We start from the raw sequence: 27,625 nt of genomic DNA on the forward strand, positions 1-27,625 counted from the left end.
AAAAATATAGCATTAATAAACAGCAAATCAGGTAACATTTTGACCTCATTTGAATGGACAAAGGAAAATATCATTTCAAAAAGAAGCTATATTTACTATAACTTTCTGTTTTGCCATAATGGTTGGGCAACAGCTGTATCAAATTTTATGTGGTTTAGTTGTGGTCTATATAGAAGATATTCAGGATTATTTTTCTTAGACATTGCTAATAGAAGAGTTAAAAAAATGAAAAAAAAATTTTTTTTTTCATGCTTTAGTGCTCTTATAAAGCAAGTGAACAAGTCAATAGATGGAACTGCAGATGATGAAGATGAGGGTGTTCCAACTGATCAAGCCATCAGGGCAGGTCTTGAACTGCTTAAGGTAAATATGCTTAAGGTGAAATTAAGTGCCTAATTAGACAATTGTTAAACATATATAGTTTGGATTTTTTGGACTTGAGATTTGCTTCTTTAGGTTTATAGAACCTGAAGTAAAATTTTCTTAATCATTTTTAGGTAATTTTGAAATTGCATGTTTATTCTAACATGTAAGCTAAATATTCTCAGGTTTAAATTGTATAATATAACCTAGTATTAATTATATTAAGGATTATAATTTGAAGCTTTCATTAGTAAACAAAGAACTTGCTTACCCCTACCACAGGAAGAACCAAAATTTTAAAGTCTGTTTTATGTGTTACTTTGTTAGCTAAAATATACTACTACCTTTTACTGATTACAAAGATATCAGTTAATTGTTGATAACATTGAAAATATAAACTAATAAAGAAGAAAACATTGAGAAGCCTATCATTCATAAATATATTTTGTTTCCTTTTAATCTTTAGAAAAATGTACACTTTTATATAGTTGAGATCAGACTGAAAATACAATTTCATATCTTGACTGTTTTCCCATAATAAATTATAAGCATTTTTCTCAGTGTTTTTTGACAGTATTTTTAAGTGTCAAAAAACAGATCTTATTTTAGATGTATGCTTTAAGTTAATTGCCTCTGTTTCCTCATCTATAATGGAGTTAGTAACAGTACTTCTCTCACAGGGACTAAATTAAATCATGTACGTAATGTCTTAGCAGAGTGTCTGGCTCATACTAAAAATAATAATAAACATTATTTTTTGATTAGTTCATTTTGGAGATATCATAGTGTTCCCAACTACTTTCATATTGTTGGATATTTAGATTTTTCTAATTTTATTACTGCTAAGGTAAATAAGATCTCCTGCTAATGTCTTTCTTTCTTTTTTTTTTTTTTTTTTTTTAAATACTAGAAGGACATTACTGGGTCAAAGAGAATGACCACTTTCAAAATTCTTGGATATATGTGTATTCAAATTCCTTTACAGAGAAATCGTACTCATACAGTATATATAATTCAGTCAACAGTGTATGAAGGTGCCTATCTCCTATCTTCACAAATTTGGAATAGTATAAAATTTTAAGAGTTTTACTAATCTGATAAGCGAAAAATAATGCTTTAATTTATATAATTATTGCTAGTGAGATCCACCTTTCATATGTTGATCATTAGTGTCTTCTCTATAGTGAATTCATTGCTTTTATCCTGTGTTCATTTTCTACTGACATCTCAATCTTTTGTTTTTTTAACTGACTTAAGTGTGCTTTTAACTTCCTTGGCTTTTTTTATAGGACATATTTGATATATAAAAAAATAAAATGTATTCTGTTTAAGTTATAAAGTATAGTAATAAAATGAATACTAATAGAAAGTAAAAGGAATGCGAACTCAAATTAAATAGAATATTAATACTGTTGAAGTTCACTGAGTGGCTTTTTACCCCACATCTCCCAGGTCTGATTGTCCTGAATCTGGAGTTTATTATTCTCTTAACTTTTCTGTATAGATTTTCCATTTATGTCTATATCTCTAAATAACATCACTTACTTTGCTTGTTTCTCAGTCTTATAAATATGGCATTATGCTCATACGTTTTTCTACTACTTGCTTGTTTTTACATTCTACATTTGAGTCTAATTGTTTATTTTAAGCTTAAAAGTCCTGTCATGTTCAGAGGGGTTTTTATTGTCTGTGATTTTTAAATTTGAAACAGTGCAGCTAAAATTTATTTTGAAATTGTGTATTGTAGGGGAGGGTCTAATTTGATTTCCTCCAAATAACTATCCACCTTTACCAGGACTATTTATTAAAAATAAAAATTCCATCCATTCTCATTTATTTTCTGTTACCATCTTTATAATCTACTACACCCTATCTTAAGTGCATATATATGGTAAGCTCTATTTATTGCTTTATTTTTTTTTGTTGTCGCTTCTAATGTTAGTACCATGTTGATTTGATTATTGTAACCTTACAATATCGTTTATTGTCTGGTGTTTTACCCCCTTCCCTAGATTACTTTTTTCTGAAAATGTTATTAGCTGGTCTCTTCTAATGATCTTTGTTAAGAATCATAGAGATATCTTCTTAAATTCTCTCTTCTCATTTTCCTTTTCTCCTACCTTCATTCTCCACCACCCCCCTCTCCAAACATTAACCAAATCCAGATTATTCTGAGTAGAATTATGGTACATGTAATTTAATTTTGAAGGTAATTGTTTCTTTAGACTGTACAGTCTTCCTACACAAGAACATTTCTGTTATATATTTGTTTTAAATTTTATTTATAGTGCTCTTATTGATTTTTTAGCATAATTATTTTTGTATTTACTTGGATTTGTAGTATTTCTAATATGTAACATTTCAGATTTATAAAGGTGAAAAGGATTACAGATCATTTTTTATGATCATTTTTTAGGTACTCTCATTTACACATCCCATCTCGTTTCATTCTGCTGAAACATTTGAATCTCTCCTGGCTTGTCTGAAAATGGATGATGAAAAAGTAGCAGAAGCTGCACTCCAAATTTTCAAAAACACAGGAAGCAAAATTGAAGAGGATTTCCCACACATCAGATCGTGAGTTGAGATTTTTCTGATAAATATTCTGGAAGACAGAAAAATACTTACTGTTTCTTGATTTATGTAATAGTTGGAATCTTTTAAGTTTTGAGGAAATAATGTCTGGGTTATCTTAAGTCTAAAATATTCAGTTTAGATTCTCATTTCCTGGGAGAAAGCATTGATTGGTTTTAGAAGATTCATGAAAATGTAGGGTGAGCATGGCGTTTCTTTCTGAAGCATCAGTTTTGATTAAAGATTTTTTTTTTGAATTGTATATATACTTTTTAAAAAATTTATTTATTTTTGGCTGCGTTGGGTATTCATTGCTGCACGCGGGCTTTCCCTAGTTGTGGTGAGTGGGGGCTACTCTTCGTTGTGGCGCACGGGCTTCTCATTGCAGTGGCTTCTCTTGTTGTGGAGCACGGGCCTCTAGGCACGCAGGCTTCAGTAGTTGTGGCATGTGGGCTCAGTAGTTGTGGCACGTGGGCTTAGTTGCCCCGTGGCACGTGGGATCTTCCCGGACCAGGGCTCGAACCCTTGTCCCCTGTATTGGCAGGCGGATTCTTAACTACTGCACCACCAGGGAAGCCCTTAAAGATTTTTTTTTTTTTTTTTTTTTGCGGAACGCGGGCCTCTCACTGTTGTGGCCTCTCCCGCTGTGGAGTACAGGCTCCGGACACACAGGCTCAGTGGCCATGGTTCATGGGCCTAGCCGCTCCGCGGCATGTGGGATCTTCCCGGACCGGGGCATGAACCTGTGTCGCCTGCATTGGCAGGCGGACTCTCAACCACTGCGCCACCAGGGAAGCCCGCGCTTAAAGATTTTAATGAAAACAATTTTACAGTAAAACAGTTCCTTGGCATATTATGGCACAGGATAAGTAATTCATGAAAATTTAAGATCCTATGGGAAATTCCAAAGGCATTTCAACAGGATTGTCCATAGCACTCTTTACTTTCTCCTGTGATATGAGTATTGACTCGAAAATTTTCAGAAGTATTGCTTTATTTGGCACAGGGAAACAGAGAAGCATGGTATAAGCATCCTAACAGCAGTGTGTTATGTGTGTGTGTTTGTGTGTTCTAGTATTTCCAAGAATTGGAAATTGTGCTCTTATCCTGGTGATCTCTAATAGTGGTTGATTATTGTTCAAGATTCTCAAATAGCTCAGGTTCTCTAATAGCTCAAAAAGAATAAGTCTTCATTCTTTATGAATCCCTGCTTACTTCTCTGTATGCATCTCTCCTCCCTGTTCCTGGAGAGCATAGCTGATAGTTGGTCTTGATATTGCCATAGTCACTGGTGGTTGGTTTTACTTCCAGCTCGTTACTTTTGGTCTAGTTAGTTGTGGTTGGGGTACTGTGCTTCTTCATGTTGAAGAATTGCCTGTGGCTCTTTTCTTTAGAAAGAGACTTGGACAAAGCTAGCTTTTAGAGGCTCAGGTATACTTTCTGTTATTACTTTCTACTTGCATGAACTTAATTCTAGAAACTATTGATATATAGGACAAAAGCATTATTTAAGTGATAATTGAAACATAAAATAATTTTGTAACAGTATACTTTTTAGCAAGGATAAGAAACTTTATTGTTTAGAACTGGCTTCTTAATTTTTAAGGGAGCCGAGAACATAAATTTCCCTTTGGAATGGAGCTGCGACTCTCCTATCCAGATCAGAGATCAGAATTTGGAGATATATGTATACACACACACTATATGTATAAACTGTATATAACTCTACCATATACTGGATGCCCACTTACTGTATTATCTCATTTAAACCTTGTAACAATTCAGTGTGATTTGTAGGAATTATCCTAATCTTCCAAATGGGGAATCTAATGTTTACTTGAGGTAAATGGTTCTAGGTCACATAGCTAGCAAATAGCAGAGTGAAGATTTGAATATAGGCCTGTTTGTTTGCAGTACTTATGGTACCATATCCATTATGGCACAGTTCCTTTCTTAATTGGAGCTTTAAACAAGTTTTAGTTTGATTTATTCAATGGAGGTTTTAGTTTTCATTCTAAACTGTCTTTCCTAGTACGCTTTATATTTTAAAGAAACATTGTTTGATATATTTGTAGGAGAACTACGAGAGCAAGGTTGAAAGGTGGACATTTTAGAACACACGAGGGCATTTTAAAACATACTCTGCTTTAATATGGAACTGAAGTACTTAGAGTTATTTGATATATATGCTGAGTATATTTCGGATATCTCTCATGAGGAGAATTAATTCAGCTGATATTGAATACCTACTGTGTGTACACACTGTTCTCGATGAAGTAATTCATAGTATATGTCTTCCAGGAGATAAAATATGTTTGCAGATTTTATATTTTAAATTATTAAATTGGGTGAGTTGATGTTGAGGAAAAACGATAGAGTTAAATGAATGTTTATTAAATTATCTTCCCTTGAATTCCCTAAAATAATTTAAAAGAAAAATGTATCTAAGTAGAAGCTACCACAAGCTGGACAGAATTGGTGCTAGATAAGCCATTTAGACTGAATTGAGTGTGAAAACATTGACAGTTGATAAATGTATCCCTGAATCAGATGTTTAAGGGAATGTATAATAAGTGTTCTTTCATCTGCTCATTTAGAGGGAGGAGTTTGAGCTATGGGCAGCTTTGAGAGAAATAGGGAAAATCTAATTTCAGCTGGAATAGAGCTAAAGGAGAGGCTTTGCGGTCATACCATTTTTCTCTGGGCTTAACAGGAGGAGCAAAGCTTACAGGTGAGGTAAGGCTTAGAGTAGAATTGTGAAGCAAACGTCTCACCAACTTTACAGGAACAGAAAAAATTATGTGCTGACCCACTAAACTAAAATTATGGTGAATTATGGGTTCCATTATGACTCAGTAAGTCTCTCAGGAATCTGGCTCATCCCAAAGTAGGCAGATGTGCCAAAACTGAGAGTCCCCTACAGCATAAGGTGTGGTCATAGTCCAAGTGGAGCTGGTTCTCAATTGGGGGAGCTTAAGCAGACTTAGAAATTACACAGAAAAAAAGGACTTGATACCTTTAGTCCCAACTTCTTCCTCCATGCTGTTTATCCAGCTAATTAAGCAAGTGTAGTTTGAGTTGAGAGTTCTGATGTTAATCTTTTAAAACAAGTGCCCAATGTTCAGTCCTCAGGGAGACACTATCTACATTTTTGTTTAAATGGTGGAGCCAGAGAGAATTTCTCTTATTCAAAGATGAATTAACAGAATACAAATAAATTAACAAACATGAATCCTATGGGGATAATTTAGCATTCAAAAGATAGCTGATCAGCACTTTGGAAGAATTGTATTTTTCTAGGAAAAAAGAAAATTTTAGACAGTTGTTCTAAACTGCCAAGAAAATTAAACAGTCAATGACATCTGGAAAAAAAGAACAAAAATAAGATAACATAAAAAGAGAAATGGCAGAACTAAGGGTAAAGAAGAGCAGCAACATATTTGTATTATAGAAAGTAATTTATTATAAACAGCAAGGAGCAGAGTAAACAATATTGAAAATGTAACCAGGAAGGGTTCTGTTGAACTTGAGGAAACTGCATAGAATGTAGATACAGTGGGCAAAGAAATGAAGGCAGTTAGAGAGAATTGCAGATAGTGAAAAGCCATGATTAGTTTCTGTGGAGAAGACAACAGAATAATGGGAAATGGAAAACATTTTAAAAAAATAATAGTAAACTTGTTTAGAATGAATGAAAACATGAATCTGGAGATTAAAAGTGCTCATGTTTTAGGAAATTATTGTGATGGAATTTACTGACTTTTCAGAGATTACAGAAGTGATTTCATAAACATCAAGGGAAAAAAAAAAAGGTAGATCATGTACAGTGGAAAGGTAATGAGGCTGACTTATTTCTTTTCAACCACAAAAGTTTTCCAAAGTTAATGATTCAACAACTAGAGAGTTCTGATGGACAAAAAGAATGTATCTAAAGCATTTCCTAACTAGCCAAGTTGTGCTTAAGTAAGGGGAAATGAAGGATATTATTTAGGATTCAAGGACTTAAGGAATGCATTAGCCCCTTAATACGGGCCTCTCACTGTTGTGGCCTCTCCCATTGCAGAGCACAGGCTCCGGACGCGCAGGCTCAGCGGCCATGGCTCACGGGCCCAGCCGCTCCGTGGCATGTGGGATCTTCCCGGACCAGGGTACGAACCCGTGTCCCCTGCATTGGCAGGCGGACTCTCAACCACTGCGCCACCAGGGAAGCCCTAGCCCCTTTTTATCGTGAGGTCACTCTGTCTACCAAGTTGTGTGATTTTTTTTCCCTTTGCATTCAGTTTAGTTTATGCCCCTAAATCAAACTCTTGTTTTCTTCTTGTCTGCATCTCTCTGATTTGTCTTTTCTCATCATTTTACTTTCATTATTTAAGTTTTAGATGTGGCTATATCTATGTCTTAGATATTTGAAAACCTGAATTTTTTTTTAAGGGTGATGTAAATAAATAAAATTGGGTCAAGTAGAGGGAAGAAGAAAACCTAATAGACTATAACTATAAAAGAATTAGAGAAAATTACCCTCTAATAATAATAATAAGGGCAAATAAAAGGTGTGTGTTAAAGGAGGTATTTCAAATCTATATCTATATCTATCTATCTATCTATCTATCTATATATATAAAAACCACATAGGAATTCTAATTTATTTAAGTTGTTTAGAGCATGGGGGAAAAAGAAAGCATTTAGATTACTTCTTATAAAGCCAAGGTAACTACAGGAATGCTAAAACCTGATAAAAGATATCCCTCCAAAAGAAAACTAAGACAAATCTTACTAATGTTGATGCAAAAATTGTACATAAAATATTATCAAAAAGAGAGTTTACTACAGTAAAACAAGAATATACTATGGCCAAATGTGATTAATTCCAGGAATACAAAAAGGGTTACTACTAAAAAGCCTAATATTCATGTTATAATTCATTGTATAAATGAGTAAAAGGGAAAGGGCACACAATAGATCATTTTGACAGCTGCTGAAAGGGCTTCTGATAAAAAAAAAAATCAGCTATTTATAATTAAACCCAATAAAATACGATTTAATGCCTTCATACTTCTCAAACCAGTATATACCATCATATGGTAAAACACTAGAAGCATTCCCAGTAAAATCAGGAGCAAGATGAGAAAATACACTAGCTCTGCTATGATTTAACATTGTTTTGGAAGCATTAACCAATATAATTACATAAGAAAATAAGAGGTGGAGGCGTTGGAAAGGAGGAAGCAAAGTTATCATATTCTAAGAAAAATTCAAGAGAATGAACTGCAGAACTAGTAAAATACTAAAAAATAAGATGGGCAAAATAAGTATGTAAAAATCCAAAGCTTTCTTTATATACCATTAACAATAATTTAGAAAATATTATACGAGTAGAAATCAGAAGATTTAGAAGTAAAGTGTATAAGAAATTTGCAACCCTGTACAACCCTGTAATAGTGAGGGGTATAATATTTAACAAAGAAATTAGGAAAACTTAGATTATTGAGTAAATAATTGGCAAGCTGTTTTAAAAAGAAACATTAATGTAGACTGCTTACTTGCTTTTACATGTATTCCAGATGAGTCAAAGATTATTCATATATCTAAGATTTCAAATATATATAAAATTAATTAATAAACGTATTAGTAACCAGTACATTTTTTGTAACGTCTTACTTTGTGGTGAAAGGGACACTGATGCCAAGTCACAATTGAAATATTGATGGGTTGGATTTTTAAAAATTCATTTATTGAAAAAATATTTGTAGAGCCTTCATTGTGTATAAGGTACTTGAGGATGTTAAAATGAAAAGGACAGGTTAAGTCTCTGCCCTTATATTTTAGTGAGGGAGAATACTATTTAGACAAAAGCAAAAATCATGAAATAAATTGGAAACAGAACTGGTATGCTGGGAAGCTATTTTCAATATATATGACTTTAGAAAAGGTTAATATTTGTAATGTATTAAGATTCTTAACAAAGGAATAACAGACATATCTCACAGTAGAATACTAACATAGGGAATAAATAAGAAATTTACAAACGGGAAGTCCTTCATCACATTAGGAAAGGACATTTATGCCTGCTAAGAGTGCTGGAGGAAAATACAATACCCACGTGCTGTATAACCAGTTTTAGCTAGCATGCCAGTGCTGCTCTCAGTTGGAATATAAATGGATGCAGCTTTTCTGCGTTGGTAATGTGGTAATACTTACCAACTTAAAATGTGTGTGGTGTTTAATACTGTAGTTTCACTTTGAGGTATTTATCCCAGAGATAATTAGAAAATACGTCTACATAGTGGTTATATGGTTCAGGGTCCAGTCAGAAGCAGAAACCATTCCAGGTATTTTAAACGTAAATAAATTAATTAATACAGATGTTTGAAGCTTGAAAGAGCAAAAAGTTGCTTTGGCAGCTCAGAGATTATGATTTGCCGGAAGCAGTTACCACCCTTAGGGCTGGTGGAACAACTGGGAATAAGCGGTGTTAAGGACTGCCCAATGGGTGGAAGAGCCTGTCCACATTGTGCCAACTAACTGTCAGAGTAGGGGTGGCCTGGCTCTTGCTGCAGGGCAGCACAGCTACTGCAGAGAAGGCCTTAAAGAAGCTGTGGTGTCTCTTGTTGGGAGAACCTACCAGCTCTTGTGGGAGTCTGGGAAATGTAATTTGCAGATTTACAGCTCCAGGATCTCAGAGCAGATTATAGGATATAAAGCTCAGAGACACTAGATAAAGAGCTAGCACAGGGATGTTCATTGTTTGTTGTCAAGATTTAAAAAAAAAAAAAAAAAAAACCATCTAAATGTTCAGTGGTAGGAGACTGGTTAGATTAATTGTGGTATAGCCAGACACTGAAGACCTGTGTGACCTTTTAAAAAAAAAAGTTTCCAAATATATGTTTTGTATTCTCATTTATTTAATATGTGTATGTATGTACAGAGAAATTTTAGAAGTAGTTCTAAAATAATGTTAACACTAATTATTTCAGGGTAGTAGGATTTGGAGTTTTTTTCTTTAGTGTTTTTAATGTGTTTTTCAGTTTTGTTCGCAAGTGGGGCGGCAGGGGGGTTTCCCCCTTGAATTTGAAGGGGAAAAATCAATTTAATGAGGGAATAAAGGATTTCCTTTAATAGAAACTTACTAATATAAAAAGCAGTCAGAAGGTAGTCGCTTCATTTACGTTCATTAACTTCTCAGTCTGCCTAGGGCTTTAGAATTCTTGAAATTGTTTTTTTCCCCTTCCTTATTGTTTTGGTTTATTTCTGTTTTCTGTTGAAATGAGAATGCAGAACATTGGATGAACTTAAAATTTCTTATGCTATCTTTGAAAGTCCCACCATAGTTGCTTCTTACTTGTGTGTGACTTATGAGACGATAGGTCTTCTCTGGGGACTTCAGTTACTGAAGTAACCAGAAAATAATAATTTTTCATTTCACAAGGAAGCCACAAATCACAGACTAAAAAGAGGGCATTTTGGTGAGGCTCGAATTGTTTTTTTTACATAGTTTATTATTGAAGTTTTCTAACATATAAAGAAGAGGTAGAATATAATAGTGAACTCCCATGTATCCACCAACCCGTTTATATATAAATAACTAAAAGCCACTTCGTTTAATTTATAATTCTGCCCACTCCCCACATTCCCCTTATATCTGAAAACAAATCCCAGACTCTATATTTTCATCTATACATCTCAGGATCTCCAAAAGATAAGAACTCTAAAAAAATGATCACAATGCTTTTATCGTAAACACAATTAATAATAATTTCCTAATAATAATATCCAATTAAAACATAGTAATTTTTTTTTAACAGTTTGGTTTTTTTTTGAATCGGGATCCAAGTGAGGTTTCTACATTGTTACTGCTTGATAGGTCTCTGAAGTCCCTTTTCTCCTGTAGGTTCCCCCTCCAGTTAGCTCGTCTCTTTGTGTTTGATGAAGAAACCAGGTTGTTTATCTTGAATAGTTTCACATAAACTGACTTTTGATTTTTGCTAATTGTGTGCCTTTGGCATGCTTTAACGTTTTCCTGTGTTTTCTGTAAAGTGATAGTTGAATCCAGAGGCCTGATTGGATTCTACTTCAGCTATTTTGTCGTCACAGGACCACTTTGTAGGTGGTGGTATGCTCTTCTGTCAGGAGGAATGTAATACCTGGCTGTTTCTCTTTTATGATGTTAGCAGCTGGTCATATTTAGTAATCAGTAATGATACTGTGTCATTCCTTTATCACTTGTTAGCTGAATACTTTTATAAAGAGGAACTTCTCATCTATTCTTTGGCAGGATAAGTGCTTGATACTTTTTTTTTTTCCTTTTTTTTTAGCGTCAGAAGTTATTTATTCAGGCTTTTTTTCTGTACCTAATATTATTCGTTTTGCTCTAAGTCAATTAACTTGCAGAAACATAAACATTACTTTAAAGCACATAAAGAAAAATTAAAATGCTTTTTTTCATTTAATTTATCAGTTTATTTTAAACATCATGAATAATCTTTTTTTTATTGGAGTATAGTTGCTTTACAATGTTGTGTTAGTTTCAGATGTACAGCAAAGTGATTCAGTTATACATATATTCTTTTTTTTTAGAGTCTTTTCTCATATAGGTTATCACAGAATATTGAGTAGAATTCCCTGTGCTCTACAGTAGGTCCTTGTTGGTTATCTGTCTTATACATATGTAGTAGTGTGTATATGTTCATCCTAAGCGCCTCATTTATCCCTCCCCGCCACACTTCCCCTTTGGTAACCATAAGTTTGTTTTCCATATCTGTAAGTAGTGGGTGATTCTTTTATGTATTGAACAGAGTTCAAAATAAAGAGTGAGGCGTTTACTAGTATCCTCTGTTGTCGTCTTTTAAAAATATCATTATAAACTGATGGATTTACTCATATTTGTGTTTCAGTCAATTACAGTGATCACTCGATGCTCACATTGTCCCATCTATAGGCTATTCAGATTGACTTCTGAATCCTTTTGAATAACTCCACTAATCTTTGCAGTCTTTGCAACCTGGTATGACAAAATGTTCCAGACCCATCTTGTACATGTCCTGCCCCAGACCTGGATTCAGCCATTTCTCTGAGGAGCCCTGGTTCCTTTTAATGGGAATAGTATTAAGAAATCAGAATGTCAGTCTTGTGTGTACTAATTGCTAATGTGTGGGTCACTTTTCTAGGACAATTCTGTGCATACAGCTTAAAAAAAAAAAAAAAGGTTTTTTGGAAGATAAAATGCATTGTATGTTTACATTGATTATTCCAGTTCAAATTGCGTTTTTATTGAGCCTCTTCAATTTTACATTTTTATCTTTTCCCCTATGCCGAGCTAATACAGGATGATAAAACTATGATATTACATAATAACTCATTTGAATTATCCCATAATAAATACAGAACAGTCTCAGAATAGTAGTAGCACCACCAGTGTGATTCCTAAAAACAGCTGTTTGTTTGCCTTATGTAGTTCTCTTATGTATTTAGGGTGCATCACACTAGGGATTTACAGTCAAATTCTTGTGTTTTAAAGTTACTTGGAATGATTCTTTGTGTGGTTATGCCACCAAATGGATGCACACTTTCGTTCATTTGTTTCTTTTTATTTTTTGAGGTTACTTTAAAAAATTTTTATTTCTTAATTATATGAAATATTCACAGGTTTTAAAGACAAGCTGAAAAAGCAAGATATAGTCTAAGAAGTCTAGCTTGTACTCGTCAACACTCTACTCTATTCCTTCTTACCTATAGATAAACTTAAAAGAAGTCTTTTCATGCATGTCGGTCTAGATATGTTTCAGTGCGTATGTGTATATGTATGTGTGTTCACATGACCTCTTTGATAGAAGAATGATAAAAAGTACACTATACATGCCTTTCTCCACCTTGCTTTTTTTCTCTTTACATATACTAGCAGTTATTCCACATTGAAATATTTATTTTGTGGATATATCATAGAATAAATGCATACATAATTTTACTAGATATTGTTACAGTTCCCTCTGTAGTAGTTATACCATTTCGCATTCTCTCCAGCAGTGTATGAATGTACTTGGTTCCCCATAGCCTTGTCTACAGACTATGTTGTTAATGAAATGTTTCTCCTTGTCCCTGGTTAGCTTCCTTGTTCTGCAGTCTTTGAGAGCAGCATCTACTTTCATTTGTATTCGTGTTTGCAAGGCATATCTCTTTCTTTCAGTCTTTTATTCTGTCATTCTTTTTTTTTTTTATTAACATTAAAATTTTATTTATTTATTTATTTTTGGCTGTGTTGGGTCTTCGTTGCTGCGCGCAGGCTTTCTCTAGTTGTGGCGAGCGGGGGCTACTCTGTTGCAGTGCGTGGGCTTCTCACTGCGGTGGCTTCTCTTGTTGTGGAGCACGGGCTCTAGGCACGCAGGCTTCAGTAGTTGTGGCGTGCGGGCTCAGTAGTTGTGGCTTGCGGGCTCTGGAGCGCAGGCTCAGTATTTGTGACACACGGGCTTAGTTGCTCTGCAGCACGTGGGATCTTCCTGGACCAGGGCTTGAACCCGTGTCCCCTGCATTGGCAGGCGGATTCTTAACCACTGTGGCACCAGGGAAGTCCCAGTTCTCTCATTCTTTCATTCTTCCGTTCCTCCCTCGTTCCCTCCCCCCCTTCCTTCCTTCCCTGTAAATGTTCCTGGGGCTTAATATTTAAAATAAATACCTTGTAAATATCCTATAGTTTGAGTTGGGTCTTTGTTTTGTTTTTGTTGGTTTGTTTTGATTTTGGTTGTTTTAATCCAATTTGACACACTCTTTCAATTGGAATGTTTATACCATTTACCATTTAATGTAACTGTTGATACAGTTGGGTTTAAAGCTGCCATCTTAATATATGTTCCCATTTCTTTCTATTTCTGCCCTCTTTGAGGTTGACTATTTTTAATGATTTTATTTTATTGGCTTATCTGTGTTCAAATAAAATTATACCCCTTAATGTATATTGTAAAAATCTTGCAGCAGTATACTTCCATGCCTTCCCCCTCCAGGCTTTTGTGCTTTTGTTGTCATACATTTTGTTTCTATGTATGTTATAAATGCTACAATATGTTACTGATATTTTTGCCCTAAACACTTTGATATATCTCAGATTAACAATAGCATATTTCTTTGATTTGTACACATATATTTACCTTTTTTACCATTCTTCATGTTTTGGATATCTATCCATAGTTTCAGCTGGTATCATTTTTGTTCCTGAATAACTTTAATGTTTCTTAGAGTATAATTCTGCTTATAATTAATTATCTTAGCTTTTCTTTGTCTGAAAAAGTCTTTATTTTATCTTCATTCTTAAAGTATTTTTGCTTGGAATAAGAATTCTAGGTTGAGAGTTCTTTTGGTTTTCAGTACCTGAAAGATGTCACTCTCTTATTTTCTGGACTGCATAGTTTCTGATGAAAAGTGATCTTTCATTCTTTGTTCCTCTGTACATAATATGTCTTCTCTGACTGGTTTTGAGATTTTTTTTTTTTTTATCGCTGTTTTCACCAAATTGATACTGATGTGCCTTGGAATGGTGTACTTAATGTTTCTTCTGCTTGAGGTTTATTGAGATTCTTGGGACTGTGGGTTTATTTTCATCATATTTGGAGTTGTTTTGGTAATTCTTTCTCTTTTTTTTTTTTTTTCCCCAATGTTCTCCCCTTCTCACCCCCTTGGTTTCTGGGACTCCAATTGCATGTATTTTTGACTACTTAATATTGTCTTAGAGGTCACTGATGTGCCATTCTTATTTTTTTTCCTGTCCCCCCCCCTTTGTTTTATTTTGCATAGTTTCTATTGCTATTTCTTCAAGTTCACTGATCATTTCTTCTATAATATATATAATCTGCTTTTATTCTATGTATATATTTTTAATTTGAGGTATTATATTTTTCAGAATTAGTAGTTCCATTTGGGTCTTTTTAATATATATATATTTCACTTCTGTCCTCATCACGTTCATGTTTTCTTCTTACCTTCATGAGCATATGGAGCATATTTATAACAACTGTTTTTATGTCTTTGCTAATTCTGTCACCTGTGCCATTTCGGGGACTGCGTCTATTGATTAATTTTGTCCTGATTATATATTTGAAGGTCTTTCTGCTGTGGCTGGTGGAAACATGAATTGCTACCAGCCCTGTGTGTGGTAGGGAGTTTTTTGGCCTACTTCTTTCTAACATTCTTTTCCTGGTCTTAGGTAGTTTTTGCTCTTGCGTGACGCTGATCATTATTCAGCCAAAGACTCAGGGATACCCCTCTTCAGGTCTACAGAACTCAAGCTCTCTTTCTCTCTTTGTAGCTCCCTCCTCTGTGGTGCTTTGCTGTAGAAAGTATAGCTCCCTTGGCCTCCCTGAATTCTCATTCCTGTCTCCCTCAACTGCATGCAACCACCAGGCTCTATTTGGGTCTCTACTTCTCCTTGTACTGCAGTCTGGAAACTACCTCCTTGCAGTAATTGGGGGCAGATGTAGGGCTCTTCTAGTTTGTTTCCCATCTTTTACGGATTTTCGCACTGCGCTTCCTATTGTCCAGTGTCTGAAACCATTAACATATTATCTTGTTTTCTACTTGTTTAAGGTAAAAGAGTAAACCCAGTCTCAGATACACTGTCCTAATCTGAAGCAGAAGTCCTCTGAGTATAGTTTTAATTTGTATTTATATATGTTTTTAAAGGAGTGAAGGTAAACATCTGTTCACACATAACTGGGTAATTTGTTTATCTTCTTTTGAAGAGCTTTCTACTCTGTTAAATCCAACCCATTTTTCTGTGATATTGTTGGTCTTTTCATTCTCTATTTGTAGGTGTTTACATTTTAGGGATATTAACCCTTTCTCTGTAACATGAAATGCAAAGTTTCCCTTCAGTTTGTCATTTATTTATTTTTATTATATTTTGCTGTTGGTATCTTTTCTGAGACTCTGATATTATTATAATGAATTATTTTATCTCTAATTTTTTTTTTCTACTGGAGCACTGGGTTGTTATTGGGGAAGGGGGAGGATTCAGAAGTTGCTTTCACTGTGAGATGTATTCATAATAGTTGAGCTAAGAGATTCTGCTTTATTCAGGATTTTAAGTTTTTATATAGTGGAATGATATGATACATAAATGTTCTTCCAGGTAGCTATATGACCCATTCCCTACCTCTTTCAGAACTCTGCTCCAATGTTACTTTATAAGCACATCTATAAGCACCCTATTTAAAATTGTAACACTGTCACACACTTAGCCCCATTCCCTATTCCTGTCTTCTTTTTCTTCTTCTGCTTCTTATTTTCCCTTTACAGGAGTTACCACAATTTGACATAACATATGTTTTGCTACTTTATGTATAATCATGTGTCTTATCCCTAATATGCTGGTAGCATGAAGGCAAGGATTTGGGACTTTTAATAGTGCCTGGCACTATAGTAAGTGCTCAATTTGTATTGGTTAAATGATCAAATTTCTGTTCATGTAGGTTGTTTTGGCACAAAGTAAAAAGTGAATTGGAAGAGGAAGAGCCTGGAGAAAGAAGGTGTAAGGTGGCAGAAGCTTAGCTGAAGTGGTACCAGTGAGAATGAAATAGAAAAGGCTAAAGGAATGACATTAAAAAGAAGAAATGGGTCACCATCCTTGTTTGTTTTTATAATTATCAAGTAAAAAGGAAAAAATACTTTATTTGGATTATATTTTTAATATAGATATTTATAAAGCGAAATTATAGATTGAAAATGTCTGAGTAGATGTTATGACTTTTTTTGTTCTTACAAAACATTACTTAAAAAATACAAGCTATCTAGTGGAAGTCATGTTGTTTTTTCTGGTTAATTGTTTTTCTTTAATTTTTTTTGTTTTTTTTAGAGCTTTGCTTCCTGTTTTACATCACAAATCTAAGAAAGGACCCCCCCGTCAAGCCAAATATGCTATTCATTGTATCCATGCAATATTTTCTAGTAAAGAGACACAGTTTGCACAGATATTTGAGGTAAAGAGAAAAGTTTTTTGTTTGTTTCATGTTATAGTTAAAAAACAAATATGAATGATTTTATAGGATGTTCACATTTGGAGATGTATCATTTTATAGTTTATTTTCAGAATTTGAATTAGTATAATCAATATTGATGGGCGATTAAAATCAGAAAATATCTGATTATTCAGATGTTTAATGCTAACTCAGATTCAGAAATCAAACAGTTGTATAATATTTTTTTGACATTACTTTATACATTTAGTATTAGGAAACTGTTTTTCATTAGTAAGTAATTACATATAAAATCCTACTTACTGATAGTAGGTAGTAGATGATTATCAGTTTACGGATTTGAAAGTTAGATTTCTATATATGAGATACTACTGAAATGTGGGGTTCTATAAATCCATACTAATTTGTAATGTAAGGTAAATAAGTATAAGTTTGTACTTCAGTGACTGACATAATTTTATGTCAGATTAAAATGTGCCTTTTCCCTTGCAGAGCATTTGGTCCACACCAAAAGGTTCTTGATATTTTGGTGCTCTCCAGAATGTCTGTGGGCGTATTTGGTCCATGCCAAATGGTTTTGGACAGGACCAGATATGAACAAATATCGAGGACCTTTGTGTGTAGACCAAGTGTCTTATGGATGTATTGGATAGGACCAAATGTCTACTGACCATCTTTTCAATATGTATTTTATATTATTTTTTCTGTACTTGGAATTACTATTACCCTTTCTAAGCATTGCAATTTCATTACAAGCTATTATAATCAGAGGCTGTCTTTAGCATTCTTCCTGCAAATAGAAGCTAAGCAGAAAATCTATAAAATCCTAACTTATAATTTTAGTTTAGGAGCTTTGAATGAAGTCAAAACAATTTGGAAATTATGCTGAAACTAACCCACCATAAATACTTAGACTTGTTATCTCTGTTTTAGAAATATTTATGCTAATTTTGTCATATTTTCATATATTATGTTAAAGACCTAAAGGAGGAAAAAAAGTTTTCTTTATTAAACAGCATCTTTGCTATAGATAGCAAATAGTAATATATTTTAAATTTGGGGGTGGAAATACTTTCTATAGTCTTTTTTTTAAATAAGAGGATGACTTCAATGAACTCATGTTGATTTCTAGAAAGCTTTTGTTTTTCTTGAATAATCTCCTTTTTGTTCCTTCCAATGATGATGAGGAGGAGGATAATGCTGATAATAACTTGAATTTTTAGGGTACTTTTATTTTCATTTTTGATATCTTTTACTTATCTTTATGAGAACCTAACTGGTCATCCTTCTACTATGACATACAGGATTGGCTGGCTTTCTGAGAAAAGGTCTCATAGAGACATATGGCCTTTATGAGGTTACTGTTAATCGAGGGACTGGCCATTTATTTTGCTTTTTCAGAAATGATTTTATTATCTTACTGTGGAAAATTGTCACACATTATAATAAATGAATTGAAAAAAGTACACTATCAGGTATTTGTTTATAATGTAAACAACAAGTTATCACTTAGATGTGCAGTGGAGGTACTGAGGGAGGTCATCAAGAATAGCAAGAAGTAAACTCATTTAAGTATACTTTTGACTAAACTAAGCCTCTCATATTGCCCCATTGTGTTGGGAAGAACAGTTTTGTGTTGTTTTTCAAGCCTAGAATTCTTGGTGTTCAGTGTAGGAGGATAGAGCATCAATTCTTAATTAAAATGTGTCATTAAAATTTTTAATAGATAATATATTCACTTGCTTCAAAATCAAGAGATACAAAACAAATATCCAGTAATAAATACTAAAGAGTAAAGAGTTTTCTCTTTTGCTTCTCCCCCATATCTCCAGCCACCCAGTTTCTTAGAGGCAGCCAATGTTACCAGTTTCTAATGTACTTTTCTGGAGAGATTTTATTCATATGCAAGTAATGTAAATACACAAAATACACACATATTTTGTCCCTTCCCCCTCTCCTTATGCCAATGATAGTATACTGTAGTCACTCTTCTGATTTTCCTATTTAAAAAATTTAACAATATATTTTAGGTATCAATTTATGTGAGTATATAAGGAGCCTCATTCTTTTGTCATGGCAAAATGAATATTAATGGCTGGGTTTCCTATTAGAATAATAAAGATAATTTTATTAGTTATGGTACTTAATATTTGATGCTATAAAAATCCACAAAAATCCATGTGACTGTACATAATAAAACTTATTTCTTGGTCCTGAAAAAAGTCTAATTGGGTGCTTTGATTGTATTCTAATCAGTGGCTTAGGCACACAGACCCTTTTTGACTAGTGGCTTCTCTTTGAGTCCCACTGGATCCTTGGTATTAAGACAGCCAGTGAGTAAAGAGAGAGAATGTGGAGAAGAAACATTGCTCATATCTGCCTCAGTACAGGCATGGCATACCTCACTTTCATTCCCATTCTGGTAACCAGAACTTATTCACATCCTCACCTAACTGCACATATAGGCGTCCTTGAATGGAAGTGGATATTGGTGAGCCTTAGCAGTCTCTAACATACTTATATATGTGGTCATAAAATATATGATACATAATATGATTCTTCATGCTGAAATGTTCTTTACGTAACCTCTAAAATATAACTTGGGCAAAACTGAAAATATTTAAATATGATGCCTTCTACATAAATAACCTATAAAAGTTTAAATGTAAGCTTGAGCTACTACTTAAACCATGTATTGGAACTTTTGTAGTTTTTAATATTTGAAGGTGAAATATGTGAACAGCTTATTTGCATGTTTATGGAGTTGATCATTTTCCTTTCCTCATTTTCAGCCTCTGCATAAGAGCCTGGATCCAAGCAACCTGGAACATCTCATAACACCGCTGGTTACTATTGGTCATATTGCTCTCCTTGCACCGGATCAGTTTGCTGCTCCTTTGAAGTCTTTGGTAGCTACTTTCATTGTGAAAGATCTTCTCATGAATGATCGGGTAATTTTTATTTTTTAGTGGTGTGTTCTTCATAATGCTATCTTCTAAAATTTTATGCATCAAAGAGAGAAGTGAAATGATGTAAATAACACTTCAATTTGGCTGACTTATTTTAGGTTTTCCTATCTTTTTAACATGCTGTATCTCCATTGTAAGTGAAACAACATTGAAACATCTCTTTAGTTGAGCATAGGACTATGACCTGGAATACTTTCCTTCATAAATACAAAACATTACCTGATTCTGTCTATTTTAACTTTATAGGGGTTTAATTTTTATAATGACATCTTTTTTAAAAAATGTGAAGACTGACAGGTTAGTTTATAATATGGTTGTTATGATAGTAGTTGTTGCATTTCATGCATACAAGAGAGAATTAAAAGAGCCTTGGGAGAAAACATTGGGAAAGAAATAGTGATTTTCTCTGTCTCCAGTATGTGAGTATTTGGGGTAGGGCATGACATGTTGGGTCTTAGAGAATTGACCCCTTACAGTTACGTGGAGTTTTATGCACGTCTTTGTGTTTTTAGATATATACACATATGTGTGAAAAGAAAACCTTAAAACTAGGATTTTCAGAATGGTAAATGAGCATTGGCTTCAGTTTGAAGTCACCAGCTGCATTAGCCCCCTAACAAGAGAGTAGGCCTGTCCTTTTGAAGCTTTGAAGCCAAGCATTCACTTCTCTCTGGCTATGAAAGCTCTAGACGGCATCTTCTTCCAATAGAAGATTGTTTTCTGCGTTGAAAATCTGTTGTTTAGCATAGCTACCTTAGTTAATGATCTTAGCTAGATGTTCTGGATAACTTGCTGCAGCTTCTGCATCAGTACTTGCTGCTTCACCTTGTACTTCTATGTCATAGAGATGGCTTCTTTCCTTAAATATTACGAACCAACCTCTGCTAGCCTCAGATTTTTCCTCTGCAGCCTCCTCACCTCGCCAGGTCTTCACAGAATTGAAGAGAGTTAGGGCCTTGCTCTGGATTAGGCTTTGCCTTAAGGGAATGTTGGGCTGGTTTGATTTCCTCTCCAGTCCACTAAAACTTTCTCCATATCAGCAATAAGGGTGTTTTGCTTTCTTATCATTACGTGTTCACTGGAGTAGCACTTTTAATTTCCTTCAGGAACTTTCCCTTTGCATTCACAACTTGGCTACCTGGCACAAGTGGTGTAACTTTCAGCTGATTGCAGCTTTTGACATGCCTTCGGCACTAAGCTTGATCATTTCTAGCTTTTGATTTAAAGTGAGAGATGTGCAATGCTTTCTTTCACTTGAACACTTTATAGAGGCCATTGTAGGGTTATTAATTGGCCTAATTTCAGCATTGTTGTGTCTCAGGGAATAGGGCGGCCTGAGGGAGAGGGAGGGAGATGGGGGAATGGCCAGTCTGTAGAGCAGTCAGAACACACACATTTACTAATTAAGTTCACTATGATATGTGGGAGTGGTTCATGGCACCTCAGAACAGTTAAAATAGTATCATTAAAGATCGCTGATCGGGCTTCCCTGGTGGCACATTGGTTGAGAGTCCGCCTGCCGATGCAGGGGACACGGGTTCGTGCCCCGGTCCGGGAGGATCCCACATGCAGCGGAGCGGCTGGGCCCGTGAGCCATGGCCGCTGAGCCTGCGCGTCCGGAGCCTGTGCTCCGCAACGGGAGAGGCCACAACAGTGAGAGGCCCGCGTACCGCAAAAAAAAAAAAAAGATCGCTGATCACTTATCACCATAACAAATGTAATAATAATGAAATCATTTGGAATATTTCAAGAATTATGAAAATGTGGCACAGAGACATGAAGTGAGCAAATGCTGTTGGAAAAATAGCACTGATGGACTTGCTTGACACAAACCTTCAATTTGTAAAAAATGCAGTATCTGTGAAGCATAATGAAACAATTTTTGTCTGTATACAAAAAGTATGTCAGACAGCTGGGTCACAGTAAAAAAAAAATACTGTATATTTAGAGTGTAATTAGAACTACAGCAAGAGAGGAAAGAGAATATGAAACAGAAATAGTATTTGAAGTGATAATGCCAGAAAATTTTTCAAAATTTATGAAAGACGTCAAAGCTGTACATTCAAGACCAGGTAGAAGCCCCAAATAGGATAAATATAACACAAAGCACACCCAGATACATCATAGTAAAACTGGAACCAATCAAAATAGAAAAGATTAAAAGCATTTACAGCAAAAAGACAGAAAACCTTCAAAGGGATAAGACTGTCACTTGACTTCAAAAGAAAAGATAAGAAAATGGAAGATAATGGAATAATATCTTGAAATTATCGAGTGGAAGAAATGTATTAATCTAGAATTCTAAACCTGGAGAAAATATCCTTTAAAAAGGGAAGGCAAGGGCTTCCCTGGTGGTGCAGTGGTTGAGAGTCCGCCTGCTGATGCAGGGGACACGGGTTCGTGCCCTGATCGGGGAGGATCCCACATGCTGCAGAGCGGCTGGGCCTGTGAGCCATGGCCACTGAGCCTGCGCGTCCAGAGCCTGTGCCCCGCAACAGGAGAGGCCACAACAGTGAGAGGCCCGCGTACCGCAAAAAAAAAAAAAAAAAAAAAGGGAAGGCAAAATAAAGACATTTTCAGACAAACAAAAACTGGAAGAGTTCATTAGCAGTTATCCCAGCTAAAAGAATTTCTACTTTAATTCTTTGGGTAGAAAGCAAATTATCACAGAGGCAAAACAGAGTGAAAAACAAGAGAAAGAGGAAAATATGTTGGTAAGTCTAAATAAATATTAACTGCATAAAATTAGAACAGTAATGGTCCTGTGTGAACAAGAGCACAGTAAGCATCAGAGTATAAAGGGAGTTGATGTATTTTAAGTTTTCTTAGAATACTGAACCTACTACTGTTCTGAAAGTTTAAGACAGAATTATTGAAATTGGCCTTCAATAAGTTAAGGCCACTACTCTCTAGGACAACTACTAAAAGAATAGGAAAATATAAAACGAATAAGCCAGTAAAGAGGAGAATGGAATAAAAATATTTTACCAAAAATAAGGCAAGAAGAAGATGAAAATGAACACAGAACTGATAGAACAAACTGAAAAAGCATCAGGTGGCAAATTTTTATTTTATTTTATTTTTTGGCCAGTTTTTAAAAAAATTATTTATTTATTTTTGGCTGCCTTGGGTCTGTTGCTGTGTGCGGGCTTTCTCTAGTTGTGGCGAGCAGGGGCACTCTTCATTGCGGTGCGCGGGCTTCTCATTGTGGTGGCTTCTCTTGTTGCGGAGCACAGGCTCTAGGCATGCGGGCTTCCGTAGTTCCGGCACGTGGACTCAGTAGTTGTGGCTTGCGGGCTCTAGAGCACAGGCTTAGTAGTTGTGGCACATGGGCTTAGTTGCTCTGCGGCATGTGGGATCATCCTGGACCAGGGCTTGAACCCGTGTCCCCTGCATTGGCAGGTGTATTCTTAACCACTGGATCACCAGGGAAGTTCCTCAGGTGGCAATTAATCCTAATCACTATTTACATAACATGTAAGCAGAATATGCTAATTAAATACAAAGTTGACAGAAAGTTTGTCAGAACTGGGTTGTGTACAGTTCTATATATGACATTTAGAAGTCTTCAAGTCTTCTATTAGTTACTGTTACTCTGTCTTTTCCCCCTGAGATTGGGAATGGGATAAAAATATCCACTATCACCACTTGTGTTGTTTTGAAGGTTCTGGCCATTCTAGGAGGAAGAAAGAGAAATAAAATCCATTAAGAATGAGGGAAAAAAAAAAAAGCTGTTATTACTATGAACGGAGAAAACCTAAAAGAATGCAAAAGTTAATAGAATTAAAAATTGTCTTTAACAAGGTCCCTGGATTCAAAGTCAGTATAAAAAAGAAGTAACTTTATATTTCTATGCCAATAATAAACAGTTAGAAAATAAATATTAAAAATTACATTTACGGTAACATCAAAAACCGTTAAATGCCTAGGAATATACTTAAGAAAGGTAAGCAATACCTCTACACAGATGTTTAAGAAACATTCCTCAGTGAAGTTAAAGGCCACCTAAGGTATATACTGTCTTCATGAAATGAAAAGGTCAGTATTATAATACCACGGAATGGGATGGTGATACTATAATGATGACAATTATCTGCAGATTTACAGTTCAATACAATATATATCAGAATTCTAGCCAGATGTGTGTATATGTTGGCATAGAGTGGTATAGGGAGAAGCGACAAGCTGATTGTAAGATTTCAATAGAAATGCAAAAGGCATAGCCAAAATCATCTTGAAGAAGAGGAAGAAGATGATGATGATGAAGTAGTCGTAGTAGGAGGAGGAACAGCAGCAGCAGAAGTCATCATTAAAGACATTTGGAGGACTTAAGCTACTAGATATCACACCTTGTTATAATAATTAAGAAAGTATGAAACATAATCGATTATATACATATGATTTAGAACAAAAGTAACAGTAACATCCTGGAGAATTTCCTAATATTGGATTTGGCAGTGTATCCCTACATGAGAAATCAAAAGCACAAACACTAAAAAAATAAAAACCAAAAACAGATAAATTGCACTTCATCAAAATGTAAAACTCTTGTGCATCAAAGGGCATTATCAAGAAAGTGAAACCATCAACAAAATGAAGAGGAAACCTACTGAGAGAAAATATTTGCAAATCATGTATCTGATAAGGGGTTAATATCCGTATTATATAAATGACACATATAACTCAATAGCAAAAAAACAATTTGATTAAAAAATAGGCAGAGAGGGCTTCCCTGGTGGCGCAGTGGTTGGGAGTCCGCCTGCTGATGCAGGGGACGCGGGTTTGTGCCCCAGTCCGGGAAGATCCCACGTGCCACGGAGCGGCTGGGCCCGTGGGCCGTGGCCGCTGGGCCTGCGCGTCCGGAGCCTGTGCTCCACAGTGGGAGAGGCCACGGCAGTGAGAGGCCCGCGTACCACAAAAAAAAAACAAAAACAAAAACAAAAAAAATAGGCAGAGACATTTTTCCAAAGAAGATAAACAAGAAGAAGAAGATAAACAAATCATCAACAATTATATAAAAGGTGCGCAACATCAGTAATCATCAGGGAAATGCAAATCAAAACCACAATAAGATAGGACCTCACTCCTGTTAGATTGGCTAATATAAAAAAGACAAATAACAAGTGTTGGTGAGGATGTGGGAATATAAATTGTTGGTGGTGGGAATGTAAATTGATGTAGCCACCATGAAAAACAGTATGGAGAATCTTCCAAAAATTAAAAATAGGAAAAAAAAGTTATAAATAGAAGTACCATGTGATCCAGTAATTTCACTTCTGAGTATTTATCTGAAGGAAATGTGAATACTAACTCAAAAAGATACCTGCACCCCCATGTTCATTGTATCATTATGTACAATAACCAAGACATAGAAGCAACCTAAATGTCCATCTGTTGGGTGAATGGATAAAGAAAAAGTGGTGTATATATACAATGTAATATTATTCAGCCATAAAAAAGAAGAAAAAATCTTGCCATTTGTGACAACACTGATGGACCTTGAGGGCATTATGCTAAGTGAAATAGAGAAACATAAATACTGTGTGATCTTTCTTACACACGGAATCAAATCTAAAAAACACTGAATAACAACAACAATAACAAAACCCTCCAAACTCATAGATACACAGAACAGATTGGTAGTTGTCAGGGGCAGGGGATGGCTGATGTGCAAAATGGGTAAAGGGAGTCTTCTAAAGGTACAGTTAGAAAATAAATAAGTCAAGGAATGTGATGTACAGCATGGTGACTATAGTTATTAATACTGTATGGTATATTTGAAAGTTTCTGCTGAGAGAGTGTATTTGAAAAGTTCTCATCACAGGAAAAAGAAATCGTAACTGTGTGGTGATGGGTGAAAACTAGACTTATTATGGTGATCATTTCATAGTGTATGGAAATATTGAATCATTGTACATCTGGAACTAATATGTTATATGCCAATTATGTCTCCTTTTTTTTGGGGGGGGGTGTATGCGGGCCTCTCACTGTTGCGGCCTCTCCTGTTGCGGAGCACAGGCTCCGGATGCGCAGGCTCAGCGGCCATGGCTCACGGGCCCAGCCGCTCCGCGGCATGTGGGATCTTCCCAGACCGGGGCACGAACCCGTGTCCCCTGCATTGGCAGGCGGGCTCTCAACTACTGTGCCACCAGGGAAGCCCTATGTCTCCTTTTTTAAAAAAAGAATTATCAATTTGAAAAAAAAAGTGAAAAATGAACGTACAGAATGGGAGAAAATATTTGCAAATCATATATCTGATAAGAGACTTTCATCTAGACTCTATAAAAGAACGATTACAACTCAACAAAAAGACAACCCAATTTTTTTAAATGGGCAAAAGACCCAAATAGTCATTACTATTAATAGTTGCTATTGTAATAGCTTTTTCTTTTTATATTTTTGTATTGTTTTGTATTTTGTAAGGTATGTTCATTGTTTTTTTAGACATGATGCTATTTGCACATTTGATAGACCATGTTATAGTGTAAACATAACTTTTCTATGCATTGGTAAACCAAAAAAATTGTGTAACTTATTTCATTGCAATATTTGCTTTCTTGTGGTTGTTTGGAACCATACCTGCGGTATCTCAGAGGTATACCTGTTTCAGCCTGCTCATGCTTCAGTTTTTTTTTCTTCTGACCCATCTTTGAATTTACTCATTCTCTCCAGATTTGTCTAATCTTATGTTAAACCTATAAATATGAATTCTTAATTGCAGTTTTAATATATTTTTATTCTGTAATTTCCTTTAGTTTTTAAATATAGTTTTTAGTTCCCTGACGAAATTCTTTTTCTTATCATTTAATCCTTGAACATCTTTAATTATGTTAAAGTTTATGTGTGTTAGCCTCAATATCTGGATCTCCAGGGGCTCTTTTTCTCTTGTCTGTTTTTCGCTTGATTTTTGGTCAAGTCTTATCTTGCACGTGTTATTTTTGATTGAGCTGTAGACTTTGTGAACAAAAAATTGTAGAGATAATTTGAGGCTCTGGATGATTTTATAATTCTTCCAAACAGGATTTATTTTTGCTTCTGACAGGCAGTTGAGCTACTGTCAGATCACATTCATTCAGTCAAGACTGCAGTGATTGGAAGCTAGCCTTCAGTTTTTGACAGGCTCATTCTTTTTCTGGTCACTTTTATGTCTAGGATGTTTTTATTTGGGATCCCCCCACAAGTCTAGGGTGTTTAACAAGGACTCTACTCTTTATTGAACTCAGAATTCCACTTTTTTTTCCTTCTACCTCTGTGACAGTGATGAAAACATTGCTCAACCTTTTAACCTTTTTCACTTTCAAAATCAGGCATCATATATATAAGAAAAGCAGTTTTAGTGCCAGACTCAAATCTCTTGATTATTCTCCTCTTTTGAAACTTTGCCTGCAAAGATTGAACACCCATGAATTCTTAGCACCTGGTTTTATTATTCTCCAAACTTTTCTTCCTGTTTCTTTCCTGCCCCAGGTAACCACTTTGTTGAATTTTGGTTTATTATTCCCTAACTAAAACAAAACACCATTTTACCATATATTCATCTCTAAACATGTACTTGTTTAATTTTGCTTGTTCTTGAAGTTTATAAGAGTTATTTTATACCGTATATATTCTTGGGTGACTTGATATTATCATTATGGATATGTTTCTTAGAATAACCCTTGTTGTCAAATCTAGCTGTAGTTCATTCATTCATTACTCTGTATTATATCACTGTGTGAAATGTCTCTTATTCTCCTAATGGACATTTGGAGTATTTCCATTTCT

General features: G+C 35.0%; 1 protein-coding gene across 7 annotated transcripts in view; it reads left to right on the forward strand.

The window, feature by feature from the left end:
• Window positions 1–27,625, forward strand: part of PDS5B (PDS5 cohesin associated factor B) — a 194,971-nt gene that overhangs the window by 126,366 nt on the left and 40,980 nt on the right. For all 7 annotated transcript variants that reach the window (XM_079902880.1, XM_079902882.1, XM_079902885.1 and 4 more), the window contains 4 exons: window positions 258–363; window positions 2,780–2,940; window positions 16,772–16,895; window positions 19,685–19,843. In XM_079902880.1, coding sequence (XP_079759006.1) covers window positions 258–363; window positions 2,780–2,940; window positions 16,772–16,895; window positions 19,685–19,843 — 550 coding nt within the window. The remainder of the gene's footprint in view (window positions 1–257; window positions 364–2,779; window positions 2,941–16,771; window positions 16,896–19,684; window positions 19,844–27,625) is intronic.

Source organism: Stenella coeruleoalba (genome assembly GCF_951394435.1).
Source record: "Stenella coeruleoalba genome assembly, chromosome: 18".
In the NCBI taxonomy this organism is placed as follows: domain Eukaryota; kingdom Metazoa; phylum Chordata; class Mammalia; order Artiodactyla; family Delphinidae; genus Stenella; species Stenella coeruleoalba.